This window comes from Acomys minous, assembly GCF_964271855.1.
Source record: "Acomys minous genome assembly, chromosome: 15".
In the NCBI taxonomy this organism is placed as follows: domain Eukaryota; kingdom Metazoa; phylum Chordata; class Mammalia; order Rodentia; family Muridae; genus Acomys; species Acomys minous.
This window is the reverse complement of record NC_140497.1, coordinates 7,634,139-7,654,750: the sequence shown is the minus strand read 5'-3', so window position 1 is coordinate 7,654,750 and position 20,612 is coordinate 7,634,139. Positions and strand designations below refer to the sequence as shown.

The 20,612-nt window shown below is 49.0% G+C and overlaps 1 protein-coding gene across 3 annotated transcripts in view; it reads right to left on the bottom strand.

Annotated features, from left to right (window-relative positions):
* Positions 1 to 224: 224 nt before the first annotated feature.
* The window catches only part of TMCO3 (transmembrane and coiled-coil domains 3), a 45,517-nt gene continuing 25,129 nt past the window's right edge, over positions 225 to 20,612 (bottom strand). For 2 of the 3 annotated variants that reach the window (XM_084758852.1, XM_084758851.1), the window contains 7 exons: positions 17,377 to 17,563; positions 12,262 to 12,382; positions 10,420 to 10,615; positions 7,431 to 7,581; positions 2,555 to 2,634; positions 1,616 to 1,765; positions 225 to 956 (listed from right to left, as the gene is read on the bottom strand). In XM_084758852.1, the coding sequence (XP_084614978.1) occupies positions 843 to 956; positions 1,616 to 1,765; positions 2,555 to 2,634; positions 7,431 to 7,581; positions 10,420 to 10,615; positions 12,262 to 12,382; positions 17,377 to 17,563 (999 nt within the window). In that variant the 3' untranslated portion in view covers positions 225 to 842. The remainder of the gene's footprint in view (positions 957 to 1,615; positions 1,766 to 2,554; positions 2,635 to 7,430; positions 7,582 to 10,419; positions 10,616 to 12,261; positions 12,383 to 17,376; positions 17,564 to 20,612) is intronic. The other variant, XM_084758853.1, reaches the window with a different exon arrangement.

Sequence of the window (20,612 nt, the reverse complement as noted above, 5' to 3'; positions counted from 1 at the left end):
TCTAACTGAACAAATGGGATGCTCAGGGGTTGGAGATGGCTCAGCAGCTGGAGGGCTGGCAGCCCTTGCAGAGCACCCAGGTTCAGTCCCAGCCCCCCACATGGCTACTCACAACTGTCTGCAACTCTAGTCCCAGGGGATCTGGCACCTCATACAGACACACATGCAGGCAAAACATCAGCTAAAAGTAAATAAGAGATTAAAAAAAAATAAGAGACTCTCAGTAAGTTTCAATTAATTATGCCCTGATCATAAATGGTCTTTATTTAGGGATGCGTATCCTTGTGATTCAAAATCAAATATTTTAAAAGTAAAACTAATAAAAATCAACACAAAAATGTTTTATTTAAAATAGTTACAAGAGGTGAGAGGACACTGAGACATTAAAGATCAAAATTAAGTTTCCAAGCTCAAAAACAAAATTAAAATCTCATATCACCGCTATGTTTAATAACAAATATTTGACCAACAGATTATAATTATACAATAAATAAAAAGGCTTTTCAATTTTTCTTCTTTACCAAAAAAATCTTGAGCTAATGAATTAACAAGAGGAAGTTAATAATTTTTTGTTAAAAAAGGCACATCCAGGCAAAATAGTTCAGGTGATTGTAAAATACAGTGCTAAAACTCTGTATGTAATCAACTGACTGCAAATAAATTACTCTGGAAACTTCTTAAACATGACAGGAGAGTTTTTGAAAATGCAATCAAACAGGAGGACAAGGCCTCTTTGCCGGTGTTCCTGTCTCTGACGGAGGCCAGCGGGGAGGTGAGCAAAAGGCCACCTCAGGACTCTCGGCCTCCCTCAGGGATCCCCAGTAGGCAATCACCTGGTGCAGTCAGAGACTTGACCTCCTCTCTGGTCTCGGCACACACTTTGTAATGGCTGCTTTCCACAGCACTGGCGCAAGCAGGAGGCTAAGTGTGGTCACACTTAGAATGAGGAGATACACCTGCAACAGACAAACAGGCAGTCACAAGAGCCCTGGGAGGGAAAGCCTACAGCCTACATGCCTCACACTCTGCAGCTTCAGAGGACATGCTGAGAGTGTGGTCCCACTGGGTGTCAGGAAGTACACTGTCAACCAGAATGCTGAAGTATTGCCACAGGTAAGAGGGCATTTGCAGTGGAAGAACTGGCACTCGGCCACTGGAGGACAGCCGGGGTAAGTTCTGCTAAGTTTTAGGGCAGCAGCCTGGTTTCTCTGCTGGCTTAAAGGTAAACCTGACAGGGCCCCACATAAGTCAAAGGGACTCAACCTGGACCCATCCCTTACCCACGATGCATCTCTGCATCAGGTTCAGTGATGCCTCATTCAATCATGACCTTTTGGGTAAGGTCAATTATAACAGACAACTACAGGATTAAGGACTTTCACTTAAGAAATTCCACATCTTATAATGAGAAGGAAGCAGCCAGACCCAGCTTTCGTGACTCCCACCAAAGGCTAGGTCAGTGTCCACTGTGAGCATGCTAGGGTCCCTGAGGACTGGTGTGCCTGGACTACCAAGTCAGGAATGGTGGGAGTTTGGGGGTGGGGTCCAGAAATGCTTGCACTAAAGCAGTCAATGAACCCCACAAGCTCTCGCTTCTGTCACATTAGAGACTTACCTCTCTGGAGATGATGCCTGCTCTCCGCGCTCGACTCCCCAGAACAAAGGAGAACTCGCTGACCTGTGCCAGCCCCGCCGATACAATCCACTTGATGTACTGGCTGCTCCGCGGCAGGATGAGAGACAAGACCAGCACTGCCAATACAAACTGTAGGAAGGGTTTATCACATCACCACTCATAACCAAAAGCCAGACGAAATTACTCTCGCGATACAGAAGCGAGATGAACACACCAAGGGCTCTCATTGCTTCTAGTCGCAAACGGAGTGGGACAGTTCACGCAGTGGCATGTCAGAAGGCATCAAATAAATAGAGACTATCTTTAACTCATATAGAACAAGAAGGCAAAATAAAAGGTTTGGGTTCATTGACAGAAAACAAGCCTTCCCTCAGCAAGCTAAGTGCTCAAGCCAGAGAGTTCCTCCACACATGAGAAGAGGTGAGCAGCTGGGAACCGGCAGGCAGCTCAGCGCTAGCAACACACCAGGTATTGCTAAAGAGGTAGCCACTCTGTGACTTAGGCACTGGTCCAGGTAGCACAGTAATTTGTGGCCACGAGGGTGGACATTTGGAAGCACTCACATCTCCACCAGGATGGAGGAATTGGCTGTTCCTCAGACTTACCCAGAACAAGCTTGTGGATCCAGAAAGGCCCTCCCCTACCTTGCGTCCCAACAGCTCAGTTCCGACACAACACACCACCCTAACCCTAACCCTAACCACTGCTGGCAGACCTGCCTCCAGGCGTATGCCATAGTGTGGATCAGCAGTGTCTCCACACCGTGGCACCTGGAGGCACAAGCGTCCTTGGGGCTCTGCGGGACTGATGCAGCTGCTGGCTGGACAAGAAGGCCAATGGGAGGTGCTGCTGTATAACGCGTGAGGGAACACAGTGTGGACTTCAAGAGCTGGGGGATGCTAAGAGGGAGCCTCATACCTTCATGATGACCACGGACAGGGTGAGGAATACCAGCACGGTCAGCTCATAGATCACAAAGGTGGGGAACACATGGAGCCCTGTGGGAGACACAGACAAGACAGCTCAGGGCAGGGTGTGGGCTCTCAACTACAGGTCTACAACTCTGTCACCCTAAGTAATCCTGTACTTACAGAGGGATTCAACTAAAACCAGAGTCTTCCTGAATGCTTTGGCAAAACCCTGTCCCGCTTCTAAGGAAAGAGGGAAGACACAGCAGCCCCCCTCCATCAGGCCACACCTGCAGAGAACACAGCAGAATCCCCAAACAGCACAGGACCCAGCACTCCTGTAGACTTTGGACCAGGGCACAGGCAGCATGAGTGTGTGCAGAGCAGGCACAGGAAGGCGGGGAACTGGTCCACATCTACATGGGAAGGCGGGGAACTGATGCCCATCTACATGGTCTGTTGTTTCTCACTTGGCTCACACAACAAAGAAAAATGAGCTGGGCGTGGTGGTGCACCTTCAATTCCAGCACTTGGGAGGCAGAGGCAGGCTCTGTGAGTTCAAGGCCGGCCTGGTCTAAAAAGTGAGTCCAGGACAGCCAGAGCCGTTACACAGAGAAACCCTGTCTGGAAAAACCAAGAAGGAAGGAAGGAAGGAAGGAAGGAAGGAAGGAAGGAAGGAAGGAAGGAAGGAAAGAAGAAAACATGGGGTACACCCTGCCCTAAGCATCTCTCATTGTCCTTTGTTCCTCTAGAAGGAGACAGGTGCAGAGGGACAGGTGGTTGAAGGTGGGAGCATCTCTGTCCACTCAAAGCTTTGCCATTTTCTCAGGAAAACACTAGTATCTGGAGACCTCCTTCCCCAGGGAGGTTCTTGGCCCTAGAGTCAACACTCTTATAGACTCCGCGGCCTTGGCCCCTGAAGACCATTTCTGCTTTGCTCACAACATAAATGTAAGAATGCTCCCTTTCCTTCTTAGGCATGGAGATGCTTCCCAAAGTGGTTTGGACTCTAGTATGTATGCACCTGGCCCCAGCCGCCTCTCCAGCTGTCCATCGTGGCCCTTTGGGGGCTTTCCTCCCCACTCCTGCTCCATCTGCTACAGTTTCCCTTTTAGGGACGCGTTCTCAAGGCTTGTGCCTAGAGATCAGACTGCTCATTACGTTAAACCCTATTCTTCTCACCACGTCCCTGATAGGCCCCTGGAGTCTCATTTGCCACTAACCCTAACCCTGGTTATAAGTCCTACAGGCTGTATAACCCTGAATACCCAAGACCTGTACCGCCAGCCCACGCGGACTTTCCTGGTGGTGTCAGAGTTTAGATGTTCTTGGTGTCACAGCCTGCGCACTGAGCTCAGAAGCACCGTGTGGTACAGCAGTATTTACCCCATCCCACAACAACCACAGCTGGTGGAGACTCCCCAGGCCAAGCCCACAGGGGTCAGGTTCAACCTACATACTGAGGCACCTAAACTAAACTCTCTGTCTTCCTAGATTCCCACCTGTGGGCCATGCAGGAACATCTCTCTTTTCCAAAAGGCAGGAGGTCAGGCTAAGCTGTGGAGAACTACTGATTGGCCTAACTCTCGCCCACGAGATGCCCTACGCTGGGCATTGGTCTGCACTCTCCCATCCTCAGGCTTTCCTCGGCATCCCTTCCCCTCCCAGGAGACACTGTTCTTCCTACCCTAGTTATGGTGGCTCTCCTGGGACGATGCCATCCGTTTAGCCCATCCACAAGGGAGTTCCTGCACGCATGCTGTGGGCTGAGAACTCCTCCTAGGTCCCTAGTCCAGAGCCCTTCTGCTCTGTGCACAGAATCTTCCTGCCCAGATGTCTGTGAAGGAACATCTGGGAAAGAGACTCCACCAAAGCCAGTAGTGAGAACACAAAGTGAGACTGAGCCGGGCACGCCTTTAATCCGAGCACTCGGAGGTAGAGGCAGGTGGATCTCTATGAGCTTGAGGCCAGCCTAGTCTACAAAGTGAGTCCAGGACAGCCTAGTCTACAAAGTGAGTCCAGGACAGCCAAGGCTACACAGAGAAACCATGTCTCAAGAAACAAACAAACAAACAAACAAAACACAAAAACAAAAAAAAATGAGACTGAAAATCTGCAGTTCAACAACTTTGCCCCAAGCGTCAGTGACAGGAGGGCAGGTGAGCTGTCAGTTGTGAGCGCTCTTTACTCTCATGGTGAATGTCACACGGTAAGGTAAATATACAAGCTTTGCCACAGGCCCCAGCCGGTCTCTTGGTCTCAGTGTACTTGCTTCCTCATCTATTAGTATAGATTTGAGAGGTGGAGAGATAAAATGTGCCAAGTGAAGACCATGGCCAGCCTCGTGGTCCTTATGCTGATGCCCAGGCTACAGATGTGAGGTCCTCAAGATGCTCCCAAGCCACATCCCATTAGGTGTGTAATGAGCACCTGCTTGGCCCCGCCCACAGAGGCTTCTTAATCCTAGTTAGGATCCTCTTTTGCCCAGAATACTCAATGCAGGACAAGTGGTTGCATTGCTCACAGAACCAGATGAGGATGGTAAGCGGTGCCAGCCAGCAGCCTGTGCTCTCCTCTCCACAGGTGACAGCACAGGACCTCGATCCAGATCTGCCACTGCAGCATGCTACAGACTTAGCCATGCCCTGCAAACTCAGGGGGACACTTTCTTCACAGGGGACCGTCCCACCTGATAGGACGGTCTAGTGAGAGGAAGTCCATGAATGGTTTCTTTCTATTAAAGAACCTTTGAGGCATGAGAGACGTGTCCTTTGTTTGAGGGACCTGGTCTGGGGTCTTTGTTTTTTTTTAATATTTATTTATTATGTATACATTGTTTTGCCTGCATGTACCCCTGGATGCCAGAAGAGGGCACCAGATCTCACAGATGGTTGTGAGCCACCATGTGCTGCTGGGAATTGAACTCAGGACCTCAGGAAGAGCTGGTGGCGCCCTTAACCTCTGAGCCATCTCTCCAGCCCCAGGGTCCTTATTAATAAGACCCTGAGGTGATATCAGTACCAAAGTAGCCACTGATATAACAGAAATGAGTGAGTGTGTCTGTGTCCTAGTAAAACTTCATTTACAAGACAAGCAACAGACTAGGTTGGGACAGGGACCAACCCTTGTCATTAGTCAGAACATGGTCCACAAAAACCTGGTGCTACCTCTACACTATGCTGCCCACACACCCCGGGTCATGACCCCTCCACCCTCACAACAGCAGCTCTCACTCTCCCCATCGGCCTTGGTTATCTTCAACGCAGAAAACCCCTTCTCACTGTTCCTGTTCCTCATGCCCTGCAAGTGCAATCTCTTTTTAGACACACACTTGCTGGCAGATGCCCGGGGTTGCTGCTGTTGCCGGCTAGTAGTCCTTGGCCTTGCTGACGTGCCTGCAGCCATGCTTCTGCCTCACTGACTCAAGGCTGAAGTGCCTTCTGAGTGCAGTGACTGTCATTTATGTGATTAGAGCCCTGAACCAAAAAAGATGACCCAGTGACCCTAGGTGAAACGGCGGGCCGCATGCATGTTTCTTTGGAAATAAACTTGAATTCTCTTGAAGCCTAAAGAACCAAAGCAAACACACATGGAGCCGTAACCCTGGCATGAAGAAGGATCACGAAGCAGATGCTTCTGTCCAAATAAAACACTGCAGGACTCTGAGTTTAGCAGCCTACTTGGCGGCTGCAGAGCTGGCTCCGCAGTTGAGCATGTGTTGCTCTTGAGCAGGACCTGGGTTTGGTCGCCGGCACCTACACTGTGTGGCTCACAACCAGCTCCAGCTTCAGAGCTATCTGACACCTCTGGCCTCAGGAGCACCTGGGCTTATGTGCAGATGCCCACAGAGACACAGGAACATAATTGGGAAGAAAGCAAATCTTAAAAAACAAAAGCCAGTCCAAAATGTAGCTACTCGCTAGATGTGGTGGCACACGCCTTTAATCCCAGCACTCAAGAGACTAAGGCAGATGGGATCTCTCTGAGTTTGAGGCCAGTTTGCTCTACTTATTAAGTTCCAAGACAGCCAGGGCCACATAAAGAGATTATGTCTCAAACAAAGAAACAAAACTATAGATACTCAATGACCCCAGATAACAAGATATGGAGAGGGCGCACACATTAGCCAGCTGACCTGAGGGAATGTGGAAATAGGCCAGATAAAACTTGGAGCTTGCCTTAGTGAGGACGGACTAACAAGTGGGAACAGAAGGCCAGGGCAGAACTAGCAGGCTGTGAGCATGCTCAGTGGGTGCCACAGGGTGTCGCCGAGTGCAGATGAGAGGAAAGATATGGGTCATGTTCTATGTGGGTCAAACTGCACTTGGCTGACATCTTGTGCCCAGATACCTACCTAGAACACTGAGGCAGCTGGTAAAATAGTCTTATTTCAGCCCGCATAGCTGCTGGGCCTCCCTAGTGTGTACCTCTCCTTCAAGGAAGACAGAGCTACGTACAGCCTTTTGTGTTTCTATGTAAATCTCAGGACTAGCTTTCAGTTTGCACACCTTCCAGGGACTGCACTCAGTCTGCAGACCACAACAGAGCATATGAACACCCAACAGTAAAGCACAGAGAGGCCAGGCCAGGGTTGCCTAGCAACGCTCTCCCCTATCTGCTGCTCCAGCTCCCAGGATCAGAACCTACAGATTCCCACAGCATCCTCGGGGACCCAGGCATGAAGCTTGGGCCCCCGAAGGTCATCTTAAATGGTTACACACATCCCCACTTTTGCAACCAGCTAATTCTTGTCCCCCTTCCCCCACCTGTTATCCTTCTTTAAAAATAAGACCTTTTCTCAGACTCTAGAAAAGCGCACTTATATACAGACACAACAGACAAATGTCACACACTCATCCCAGGAATCACAGCCCTGAGGGGAGTACCTATGGAAGCGAAGAAGATGATGGCCAGGAAGTCTCGGATGGGCTCGATGAACGCCATGATCTCCTCGGTGACCATGTGCCCCTGAGAAGAGACCAACGCTCCCGCCAGGAAGCAGCCAAGCTCCATGGAGACGTCCAGCAGCTCTGTGACCTGAGGATGAGGGAATCAGCTTCATACAGGAACAGTACTGTCCAGTCTGAGAGTGCTCACAGCTAGACACTCCTCAACCCAGCTGAAGAACCACAGTGGATGGCAAGCACGGCTCATCCCCACGCACCACCCCAGAGACACGGGTTCCTGGACGAGGCCCCAGGAGGGCCTGTGAGTGGCCAGAAAGACCATACCCAAGAGACTTAACATTGGTTGAGTTAACCATACTTGGAGAGGAAAGAAATTAATTTTTCAAAGTCACCTATGAGGGTACTTTCCAACCTTTATTTTGAATATTTGTAATATGTTTTCTTTATCTGCATCAGGAAAGAGCCAGGTGTGCTGCAGCACTAAGCCTATGTCTCTTTCTGAGCTCGAACTTCACAGAGAAGACAGACAACCACCAGTGGGTGACTACACTGACAAGGAACCAGGGAAAGCTTCCACCGTTGCAGGGAGGATAGAAACATAAGCACGTGAGCCTCGTCAGTCAGAATGTACCACTAGAAGGGACAGCTGGCTCCAGCAGCCCCACGTAAATGGGAAGCAGAATCTATTGCCCACGTGTATGCAAACACACGGAACAGAAAGCCTGAGATCAAAGACAGACACCACCAAGTATCGGGAGGGTGTGGAAGGACGGGGCTCCCATCGATGTTAGTGTCGCAGGTCAGTTAAGATACCCAGATGTGCGCTGGAGAGATGGCTCAGGGGTTAAGTCTGCTCTTCCAAAGGTCCTGAGCTCAATTCTGAGCAACCACATGGTGGTTTACAACCATCTACAATGGAATTTGATGCCCTCTTCTGGCATGCAGGTGTACATGCAGATAGAGCACTCATATACATAAAATAAATAAATCTTAAAAAAAAAGAAGATAACCAGATATGTATTCCACAGCCCAGAACTCCACCTCCTTAGTAAGAAATTCGGGGGCAAAACTACAGGAGACAGCAAATAGCAGCTCTCACACTACCCCTAACTGGAGCAGCGACATGAACTATGAACATCTGATGTGCACCTGGTACCTAACAGCAGGTGCCCAGGCAACATTGTTAAGTGAACAGAAGGGAAAACCAAACACCAATGAGGAGTCACTCTGGCTGGTATATCCCAGGGGAAGGCAACATCGACCCACATAGACAAGGCGGCTTTCGAGAATGTTAGTTTCAAAAGGAAAATACGCTGGAAGAGTTAAGGCAGGGGAAATTTTGAAATAAGTGACATTCTTGAAAGAGTTAGTCATCATGGGTAAGTCCTGTGCTTCCCAAGGTTGTAAAATAATACCAAAGAAATAACCGATTAATTTACTTTTCAAAAAATCTGAAGTCCTGGCTCTCAAGATAGATGCAGTCTGAAGAGGGGCATTTAGGCTCCCCAGGGCAGCACCCTGTCTAACTGGGTGACCCACCAGGCTGCCTGCCTTTCCTGACCCTTAGCATCAGTCTCTAAAACTGCCATCTTGTGAGTGCTATGCTGATCTCGGCCATGTGCAGCCCCTAGGAACAGCTCTTCCTCCCACTCCGCCTGACTCTCTGCAGACACCCCTGGGCCTAGCAGCTTGACTGTAGCAGCTCTCCTAGCGTGTACATACCACAATTTCTACTTATGCGTAGAGGTCAGCGTCAGGTGCCTTATTCGACCACATTTCCTCTCTCTTATTTTCACAGATATGGCGTTGTCACTGACATTCAGCGAGGCTGCATGGCAAGCAGCCCCAGGGAGGTGTCCGTGCTGGCCCTGTAGTACCTTAGCTCATGGATTTCAAACACCTGGCACTTGGCACCGCCAGGCTTTCCAGGTGGAAATCTGAACTCAGGTCCTCGTGCCTTCAAGGCAAAGCATCTCCCCAGCCCCAGTGTGGCAGTTTCTTACCGGTCACCCTGGAGGACAAGTGGACTGGACTTGGCTATTATAATGCAGAGTGCTATGAACACTCATGAGTTCCTGAGTGGGACACACGCCTTCATTTACCTGGGAAAGGTGCTGAGTGGCACAGCTGCTGAGCAGCACAGAGGAAGTGCACGGTGACCCCACTGCCACTAGTTACACCATTCATGGGTGTCTCTAGGCCCTCCCCGGTTCTCCTCCCCGGCTCTTCTCATGGCAGGTCTACTTTCTAACACAAATCTTGTTTCTTTTGTTTTTTAGCGTTCTTTTTTTTTTTTAAGGTTATAATTATATCACTTGCCCCTCCCTTCCCTCCCTCTCAACTCTCTCACACACGTCCCCCCTTGCCCTCTTTCAAATATATACATGGGTCTGGTTTGGGGTTGTTTTGTTTTAGGTTTTTTGTTTTGTTTTTGTTTTTGTTTTTGTTTTGTTATTTTGTTGCTCTCTGAGACAGGACTTCCTCTGTGTAGCCCTGGCTGTCCTGGACTCACTTTGTAGACCAGGCTGGCCTCAAGCTAACAGAGATCCACCTGCCTCTGCCTCCTGAGTGCTGGGGTTAAAGGTATGCGCCACCACACCTGGCTCCACATGGATCTATTTTAAAAGTCTTTTCTTTATGGCTGCAGAAGTCATAGCATTAATGAGCTCACCCTCATCAAAAGAATGAAAAGTGGTTTTAAACTTGATCCACTAATTTGAACGCAAAGCTGTGTGGAACTGAAGGCAGTGATGTGCTTAGTGCCTTTTCGTGAACACACACATTGGTTCGTGAAAGTGCAGCATTCGCAAATCACGCTTTCACAAAGTAATTGATGATAAGTAGGCCTGGCCGTGGTAGGATAGACTGCATATGAAACAAGCACTCAAGTGAAAAGGCGGAGACACCACCACAAGCGCCCCTGGGACTGCATGCCGGCCACTTAACAGCACAGGCACTTGAGGATTACCGTCAGCATGAGGAAGATGAACGCGGATACGCCTAGGATGAGGATTTCTTTGTTCCCTTTGCTCTCCATATGCAGCTTTCGATAATATGGTCCTATGAGATACGTCTTTATGACAAGACATAACAGAAAAACAGCAGCTAGCGAAAACAGAATTTGTCCGACCAGAAACAGTATCCGCAGTACTTCCATGACGACGCTAGGCAAGAAAAGAGGGAGATGTCATTTCACCTCCAAATATGTTTCTTTAAAGTCTACAAACAATCTCAAAATGTTTTTCTTTAACATGCTACCAAATAAATGATCTAAGTCATACATTTATTTTTAAATGCTAAAAGAAAACCTATATATTACATTAATTTAGAAAACTAAGTCATGTGACTCAAATGTGGGTTGTTTGGGGATCTGTGCTTTGAAGTAAGTTCTAGAGGATGTAAAGAGTTTCCTCTAGGGCTGGGGAGATGCTCGTTGCTCCACAGGCAAGAAGACCTGAGCTCAAATAACTAGCACCCACTAAAAACAAAAGGAAGTGCAAGGCCAGGTGTGGTAGTGCACACCTTTAATCCGAGCATCAGGAGGCAGAGGCAGGGGGATCTCTGTAAGTTCCAGGCCAGCCTGGTCTGCACAGTGAATGCCATGCTAGCCAAAGAAACATAGTAAAACCCTGTGTCAGACAATGACCACCAAAAAGAGCTGGGTGTGGCCACGTGCATGCTCACACCCCAGTGTTGTGGGGGATAGAAGTAGGGGGACAGCTGAGGCTTTGGGGGCCATCTCAGCTCCAGAGTCAGGGAGAAGCACTGTCTCAAGGGGATAAGACAGAGCAATAAAGCAGGACACCTGGTGTCTCCTCCGCATGCACACCCCTCCCTACATGTAAGTACACTGCATACACATCCACACCACGTACATGCACACATACACAAACATGCATATACACCACACACATATATATATTCATGTATACCACAAACACACACTATACACATATACCATATACATATGCATACCACACACACACTCACATGAGAGCATGCACAGGCACATACAAGTACATATATGCACACAGACCATACACAGATGCACACACCACACACATGCACAAACACACACACACACACACATCTTAACTAATACCTTTTTATCTCTATAAAAGCCATATGATAAAACTACATTCAGGAGGCTGAATGCCTACTGGAGATAAACACAGTATTTATAGGAGTGAGCTATCGCTTGTCTGTCCAAGGCGAGAGCAAGCTTTCAGTCTCTCCCACACGGTCTACTCTTCGTTCTGGAGGGCTCCCCATACTTCCCAACCATGGTTATATACTGGCGGCCCGCTGGACTTGTAACATAATCAAAGGCTCGCAGACAAGTTAACTTTTTTGGACAAGTTGACTTTTCCTTCCACATGGACCAATCAAGTGCAGACTAGGTTTGGGGCTATTTCGGGGGAAGAATAGAAAGAAGGTTGAGAGGGTACAACAGTGACAGTGGCAGTGACATCCCCCACAACACCTCTTATGCACATCATCACACAGCATAACACACATGTGCATAGACACACATATACTGCTCTTTCCATAGGACCCTGGGCTCGTGCGCACACTGACTCAGTTAAGCCTCTGGGCTGCCTTAGGACAGGCGAGCTACCATCCCACTCCACATCACAGCGGAGAGCAGGAAAGTCTGCAATGTTCCAGTCCAGGAGCTGGTATCCAACAAAGCCTGGAGCAGCTTGTGGGTGTTTGACATGACTTCAGGCGCCACGCTGAGAAAGGTATTGTGTATTCCTATAAACAAATTACTTTAAGCCAAACAAGCACACAGAGTACAGACACTTACCTGGAGGATGTGCTTGCTCCGGCCTGTATGAGGGTTGGCATGACGGCAATGAACAGCCCCAGCTGCACATCCTGCATCACCAGCATGCCAAGCAGCACCGTGCTGTAGTCAATGTCACCTGCTGGTGACACAGCTACTCAGAACAAAGGCTCGGCAACCCAGGGTACCCCAGCCAAAACCCAGGCCCTAGCCACCCCCAGCCAAAACCCAGGCCCTGGCCGCCCCCAGCCAAAACCCCAGGCCCTGGGCGCCCCCCAGCCAAACCCCAGGCGCTGGCCGCCCCCAGCCAAAACCCCAGGCCCTGGGCGCCCCCAGCCAAAACCCCAGGCCCTGGGCGCCCCCAGCCAAACCCCAGGCCCTGGCCGCCCCCAGCCAAAACCCCAGGCCCTGGGCGCCCCCAGCCAAACCCCAGGCCCTGGGCGCCCCCAGCCAAACCCCAGGCCCTGGCCGCCCCCAGCCAAAACCCCAGGCGCTGGCCACTGTGACTATTCACTGGGCAAAGGTGTTTGTAGTATATGCCTGTCAACCTAACTCCAACCTCCAGAATCCACAAGGTGATGGTGATCTGACTTCTCAAACCTAGCTGCAGTCCAGAAGCACACCATGGCGCATGCTCAAACACACCCATATCAGTAAAATTAAAACAAAACAAAAATCACAGAACTTGGAATATTTTCAAAATAATTCAAATAATCTTTGTAATTTAAATAAAAGCAAACTTTACAATCTCTTTGGAGCAGAAGGTGGGGCATACCTGTAGTCCTAGCTCTTGCAAGGCTGAGGCAGGAGGATCCCTCTAGGCAAGAGTTTGGGGCTATCCTAAGCAATGCAACAAGGCCCATGTCAAAACACACTTAAGAGGGTTTATTGTCTTTAAAATCAGTTTGCTCTCAAAGAAATATTTGTATTAGTTTTGATTGAGATGGGGATGGGCAGGGTTCACTATGCTGCCCAGACTGGCTCTTAAGCTCAGGCAATCCTCCTGCCTCAGTCTCCCATATAGCTGGAACTACAAGTGCACACCATTGCCAGAAAAACCTGTTATAAAGAAAATCAGGCGGCTGGAGAGATGGCTCAGTGATTAAGTGCATTGACTGCTATTCCAGAGGCCCTGAGTTCAATTCCCAACAACCACATAGTGGCTCATAACCATCTACAATGTGATCTAATGCCCTCTTCTAGCCTGCAGGGGTACAAGCAGGCAGAACACTGTATACATAATAATAAATAAATCTTTTTTTAAAAAATCACCAAAATACTTTATTTCTATGGCTTGCGATTAATACATCATAGCAACATGCCACTATCAAAAGATGCTGTGGCAAACAAGATGACAGGACTGGACAATGGGAAGATGGTCTCTTTGTCCTTAACCCCGGCTCCCTGACAAGCCAGATCCAGCCCTTTCTAGTTGCAGGCTTCCACATTCTGCATACTGCTAGAGCGACCCCAGTCCCTGGCCCCTCCCCTGGCACCGGAAGGGGCTCTTCCTAACCACAGCAGCAAAGCAGGAACTGCAGACTGCATTTCCACCTCAGTGGTCACCTTTCGTTCTTACGAGCAATTGCAAAACCGTGCGGATGGAGAGAGGTGGAGAGCTCCACGTGGTGGGCAGCTGCATCTGCTGCCACTGCCACAGCCTCCCCTCACAGCACGCCTGGCATCCACTGTGCTTCTTCCTCACTGATGACAGAGCAACCCGCTGCGTCAAGCTCCTGCTGCCTTGACTCCCCCAGAAACTGTGAGCCAAAATAAGCCTGCCTTCCTTAGGTCACTTTTGTCAGGGTTATTTTACCATAGCAACAGAAACAGTAACTAAGACAAGTGTACATTACGGAGTGAGCAAACGGCTTCCCCTGGCCTGCCTGTGCTCACTGCTCTCAAGCTTCTCTTTTGGGGTCAGCATGCTACGTTTCAGGGACTGTACACTGAGGCCATGGGACAGGCTCATCTTTCCTTCAGGAGCTCTCAAGCTGTGCTCATTTGCTGCTGCTGGTCCATGGAGAACTCACTCTTCCAGAGCTCTCTGGGGCAGCTGTTCTCACCAGGGGCTCCCCATTTCCTCCCACGTACTTGCAGCACCTAGGGTGCCTGTTCAGTTCCACACCAGCCTGTGGAAAGGCCCTGCCACCTTGTTACAGCCATAGAAAGTCCTGTTGTCTGAACAGTTCCTTGCTCAATATTTTTTAAATTTTATTTATGTTGGGCTGGAGAGATGCTCAGATGTTAAGAGCACTAGCTGCTCTTCCAAAGGTCCTGAGTTCAATTCCCAGCAGCCACATGGTGTCTCATAATCATCTATAGTGAGATCTGGTGCCCTCTTCTGGCCTGCAGGCAGAACACTGTCCAAATAATAAATAAATTCATTTTTTAAAAATGTTTTTATGTGTATGAGTGGTTTGCCTGTGTATCTGTATTTGCACCATGTACATGCATGCCCTAGGAAGCCAGGAGAGGGCCCTGGAGGCCCTGGAATTGCAGCTGAAGAGGCTGTGAGCTGCTGTCTGAGTGCTGAGAAGGAAACCCGGTGGTCTGCAAGAGCAGCAGGGGCTCTCACCCACTGAGCCGTCTCCAGCCCTCTTCAGATCCACAGGGCCAGTCTTACCTCTTGGCCTCTAGTGAATCTGTAGCACTTTTGCCAATGCCCATGAAATGCTGGCAGATCTTTCTATTAGAATAGCCGTGAGCTTATAAATTCAAGGAGAAATAGTATCTTACAGATTAGGCCTTTTTGTCCACAAACACAAATTCCCTGATTAAATCTTCAGTAATACTGCATTTGTATGATTTTTCCCCTCAAAGGTAACACATGTCTTTTGAGAGATTTATTCCCAAATTTCTTGCATATTTTATTACTACTAATTCATTAAAACTTAAAAAGGAAGTCAAGATCTTTAGGCTAGGCTGGCCTATATGGCTTGAACTTGATCCCCTGCCTCTCCCTCCCAAGTGCTGGGATGACCAGCATCATACTCCCTGCCTGTTTTAAGCAGTACTGGGGATTGAACCCAAGGCCTCAAGCATGCCAGGCCAGCACTCTACCAACTGAGCTGTATCCGCAGACGTTGACCACCACACAAGAAATAAAAACCTTGTTAAGAGTCTACAACACTTGGTGTATCAGCCTCCCTGCCACACACACCAAGAGCAGCATGTCCTTTGACTTTTTCTATACTTTCAGTGTGACCTTAAAAACAAAACAAAACTAGCCTCCTTTCCAAGTAGTCCAGCTTATAAATCCCATGCTCCTCACTGTTTCTGCCTTATTTGCCTGGCTGTGCACCTTCTGCTGTTGCTATCCTGTAGAGCGGGGCATGAGGCTGTTAGAAACCCTCCACCATCCCTGCCCTAGTCGCATTTCTGTATCTGTGACCTGCTCTGCCAGGACTGTACAGGTTTTCCACCTTCTGACATGACCTGATGGTACAGAGAAGGCAGGTGCTGTTTCTTTAAGGCACTTGTCTCTTCTGCCAAATGCTGAGATGTCCTTGGACTGGAAACACTGCTTCTGTATTTTGACATGATGAGGGAAAACTTTTCATTTTTTCCCATTCAGTTTTAGAGATGTACTTTAAATCTAAGCCTCATGTCTTTCTCTGCTTGAGGAAAATCGCCAGTCATTTTCTGTGGCTTCTCCTACACAGACGTCAAGCTTACCTCTCTGCAGGTATCTAAATGCCTCTGTTTCATGTCTGCTCTAAGCTTTTTGTATCTGATCCAATCACACAGATGTGACACCTTCATGTTTTCAGTCATTTGGTCACGCCATTGTGATCTAGTGAGCATTCCTGCGAAGGAGGGACTCACAGGCACTGAGGCAGACAGCTGTCTTTCTTTCTCTCTCTCTTTTTTTTTTTTTTTTTGTTTTCGAGACGAGGTCTCTCTGTGTTAGCCTGGGCTGTCCTGGACTCACTTTGTAGACCAGGCTGGCCTCGAACTCACAGCAATCCGCCCGCCTCTGCCTCCCGAGTGCTGGGATTAAAGGCGTGCGCCACCACGCCCGGCCTGACAGCTGTCTTTCCTAGCAGATTTTCTTCTGCTGTATGAATCTGCTCTGTACTTCATCCCTGGACGCACTGTCTCAGCCTCTGTCTCCTAGTCCTGCGATCCAGACACCATCCACAGGGATACTGGGCCCATCTTCTGGGCTACCACAGATGTGGCCGTCAAGGTAGTGACAGCAAGGTGAGCCACATAAGGAAGTGTCACATCCATTTCCCACGAGTCCCACAGGTCTGGTAGAGACAGCAGTTTTCTGAGCCTCCTTCACCAATGGGAAGCCCCTAACTCCCAGGTCACACCATGAGTACACTGTGACAGTCACAGTGAGACTGTAGAGTTCATGAGGCCTGGGGCCAGCTCCCTGCACTGTCTCACACAGCTCTCTGTGCCCAGCACACCAGTGCTAGTGTCACTAGAGAGTCGGCCATATCTTCCTGGTTTTCTCTTTATCCTTTCTCTTCTGTTCCTGGTGTGTTCAAGGAATCACTGTGAGGTCACTGTGACGTCTGGCCTTTGTTTTACTTACACCGAGTAAGAAGCAAACAATGACTGCGCCGGGAACAAGTACATGAAAATGCGGATAATGTGTCAAGGACACAAAGCCGGGCGATAAAGCCATTTGTGACTGCTCCTCACTGCTCCGTCTCACCACACAAAGCAGTGGCTCAGAGGAGACAACAGTTCACACACTGAACAAACAGGGCAAACAGAAGAGCTGGGAGTTGCTGTGTTGCTAAAGCACTCTGGTTTTATGGGGGAATTCGCCAATTGTGTTACCTCCTAGTACTGCCACAACTAAACAAACCAATGGTAACACTGGCCCTCAACACGCTACCATCCCCACAGCCTCCACACGCTGTGTAGTGCAGACATGTGATCTTGCTCTAATTTCCTCCCAGCTCTCTAAAGATGCTAGGTACGTGAGCACACGACAGGTGTTTCTTTTAACCCGGGGAAGAGCTTAGCAGATGCCTCGCTCCCTGAAGTGCTGAACGGGAGCCTGAGTAGCTGGTAGCAGCTGGACATCTTACGGAGGAGGACTGACAGCCTGCAGCTGTGAATGCGCAGCTGCACACTAACTGCACACATGTTTAGAACATGCTGCTCACCCACCTTCTTTATCGCCCCGGGCACTGCCCACCAGGAACCTGGACACCAGGGGTGTGCTTGATAAGGACAAGCAGGTAGAGATGAAGACACTCTGAGTGGGCCTGATGCGCAGAAGGTGTCCCCACCACAAGCCGAAGGCAATCATCAGGAGTGTCATGTAGCAAGGTCCTTGTAAGGATATCCTCCACACCTGGAAAGGAGCACACGCGTTCATTCCTACACATCCAGGGCGATGGCCCAATAACTACAGCTGCAGAGTGGACAGAGAGCACATGCGTTCATCCCTACACACCCAGGGCAATTGCCGCAGAGTAGAAAACTGACCTCTCAGGAAGGAACTCAGAGCCTATACACCCAGACATAATAAACACACATCCTGGGCTGAAACATACTCAGACAGAGACACACACATTATGTACAATTATCTCACAGTGTCCCTGGAGATTTGTTATAGCCCTCCACCAGACCCCAGATACTAAAACTCTCCAGTGCTCAAATTCTTTACTTTTAAATTGTATATATTTATTTTTGTGTGTATGGGTGCTTTGTCTGTATATCTGTCAGTGCACCACATGCGTGCCTGGTGCCCATGCAGCGCAGAAGGGCGTGTCAGATGCCTTGAGTCTGAGTTATAAAAGATTGTTAGATGCCATGTAGCTGCTGAGAACTGATCCTGGGATCTCTGGAAGAGCAGCCCGTGCTCTTAACCACTGAGCCCCAGCCTTGCTCAAATCTTCCTATTGAAAATGTATAGTATTTATTCATGCCCTAGAGATGCTAAATCATCTTTAGATAACTTATAAGACTCAATACAATATAAATTTTATGCAAATGATTATATATATTAATTAGAAAATTAATGACAAAAATAAGTCTTTTATATATTCAATACAGAAATATCTGTTTATAAATATGTTCATTCTGTAGTTGGACAGATCCATGGATGCAGAACACCAATATGGAAAAGTAACTAGAGGTCATTTATACACGTGGCTTCTATGTATCCTCTGGGTGCCTATAGATATTTTGTTTTGTTTTATTTTGGTGGTTTTTTGTTTTTGTTTTTGTTTTGTTTTGTTTTTTGAGACAGGGTTTCTCTGTACAGTCCTGGCTGTCCTAGAACTGGTTCTATAGACCAGGCTGGCCTTGAAATCAGAGATCCCCCAGCCTTTGCCTCCCACGTGCTGGGATTAAAGGCGTCGTGCACTGCCACCGCTGGACTGTGTGTAGACATTTTAAAAAATGAGATCTTCAGAACAAACTCTGAGGTACAGAACACATCTTCCTATCTTGTACGGATGTGGAGACACAGCAGCAGCTTGTGAAAGGTCACAGAGCCTGGAGGACAGCCCAGGCAGCGTGCTCCCTAGGCCAGCAGAGGCCTTATACAGAGCTAGCCTCAAAGGCCTCTACCTTAGCTGCCTTGCAGCCTAGAACCTTCCCCACCCTGCTCTAATCTTGGGGTGACAACTTCATCCCTCTGGAACTGGGAAGGGGTAGGGATGCTCCTACACTGGTGGCAGAGCTTTCTGGCTGCAGTCAAGGGAGCACTCCCCTGACCTCCCATGATGCGCAGCATCAACCTGCTGGGCTGATCCAGGAAATCAGAGGGTCCCTGAGGGTTTCCAAACATACAGACGCCCTGAGCACCATAGAACCCAATGACGGTGACTGGGTCCAAGAGCTACGCAGCCTCCTTTGCCATGTAGCTCAGACGGACTCATAGGTAGAAATGCTCAGCGCCCCAGGGACTCGTCCCAGATGCTCAGACACCCTTCTCTCCTTCCTGTGCTTGGCAGTCACAGCAGTCCTCTGAGGCTAACTCACTCAACATTCCTGCACAGCCTCTGGGGGTGGGGTGGCACTGAGCATCCCTACCTATGAGTCTGTGTGAGCTGCATCTCCCACAGCCACTTAAGAGACCGACTAGGCTATTCACACTCAGGTGGGCAAGCTTTCTTTCTTCTCTTCTCTTTCTTTTCTTTTTAACCGTCTTACTAACCCTAAAGGGCTGGGAGTTTTAAGATTGCTTATGTCAATCCTCAGCTATGTGCTCTGACAGGTAACAGATTCTACACCTGGAGGGAGGAAGGGTGAGACTGAGTGGTCTCTGAGACAGAAGGACTCTGCTGGGGTCCCTGGAGAATAGAGCACCCTCAGCGTTTCTCCAGCACATGGAGGGCCCAGGGACACACAAGCCATGGAAAGACTCGGGTACAAGTGGATTCAGCCAGAGGTTCCCAGTCAGCATGGGACCCAAGATGCATTTGAAATGCAGCCTACAGGTGACCACTTCACCCACAAGTGATTCCTGCAAAGAAGAATCAGGAAGCCCCTATTGGCAAGCTTCCAGCAACAGCACGAATCCCCAGACAGTTGGGTACCAGCCTCACAGGCTACTTTAGGTTTCTGTTTCTTCCTTCTCAAGGCACATCATTCTGAGACCCAAAAGTCAGGGAACAGGGCAGGGCTTGATGCACTGAACCATAGTGCTAAGGGGATGAACATCATGCTGTACAGCAAGAACCTGCTAGAAGACCAAAGGAAAGAAAAGAGAAGAAAACATAACTCTGGCTCCCCAGAATCCATAGTTTATTCAGAGAGAGGTAAAAACTGGTGAACTATTAAAATAAAAAACGAAGAGTTCAAAGGCAGGCACAGTAGCATGCACCTATAATTCCTGTACTGCGAAGGGCGAGGTGGGAGGGTCTCTCAGTCCGGCCACTCTGAACTACACAACTAGACCTTGTCTCAAAACAAAGAGAATAATTTGAGTCAAATTGCGAAGCAGGATGGTGAGGAAGGTCCTGGCATGTCCAAGAACCCCAGACTAAGCAGGGATGGGCATTCTGGGTAGGAAGACTGCATTCTCTACCAGATTCGTGTCACTTTGGCTGTGTCTAAGCGTCCCTTCTGAGGATCCAGAGAGCTGAGAGGGTGCCCAGCAATTATTACTAATTTGGAAACACTCTCAGGTGTTTTCTGCCAAACATAAGCTTCCTACACAGAAGAGACCTACTGTGGCCAAGTGCTCACTCATTACTTCCAGCTGCCCTAAAGCCCCGGTCATTTGTATCTGCATGACAAAACAGGAAAGATGAAGACAGACTGCGGTTGGCTAAGTCAGTACCAATGTCCTGCAGGAGCTGCAACAAGCTGCACTCTTGGCGATGAAACTGCAGAGCCAAGGCACACGTCCAGGTCTAGGCTGCCACTCAGCACAGATGGGGGGCGGGGTG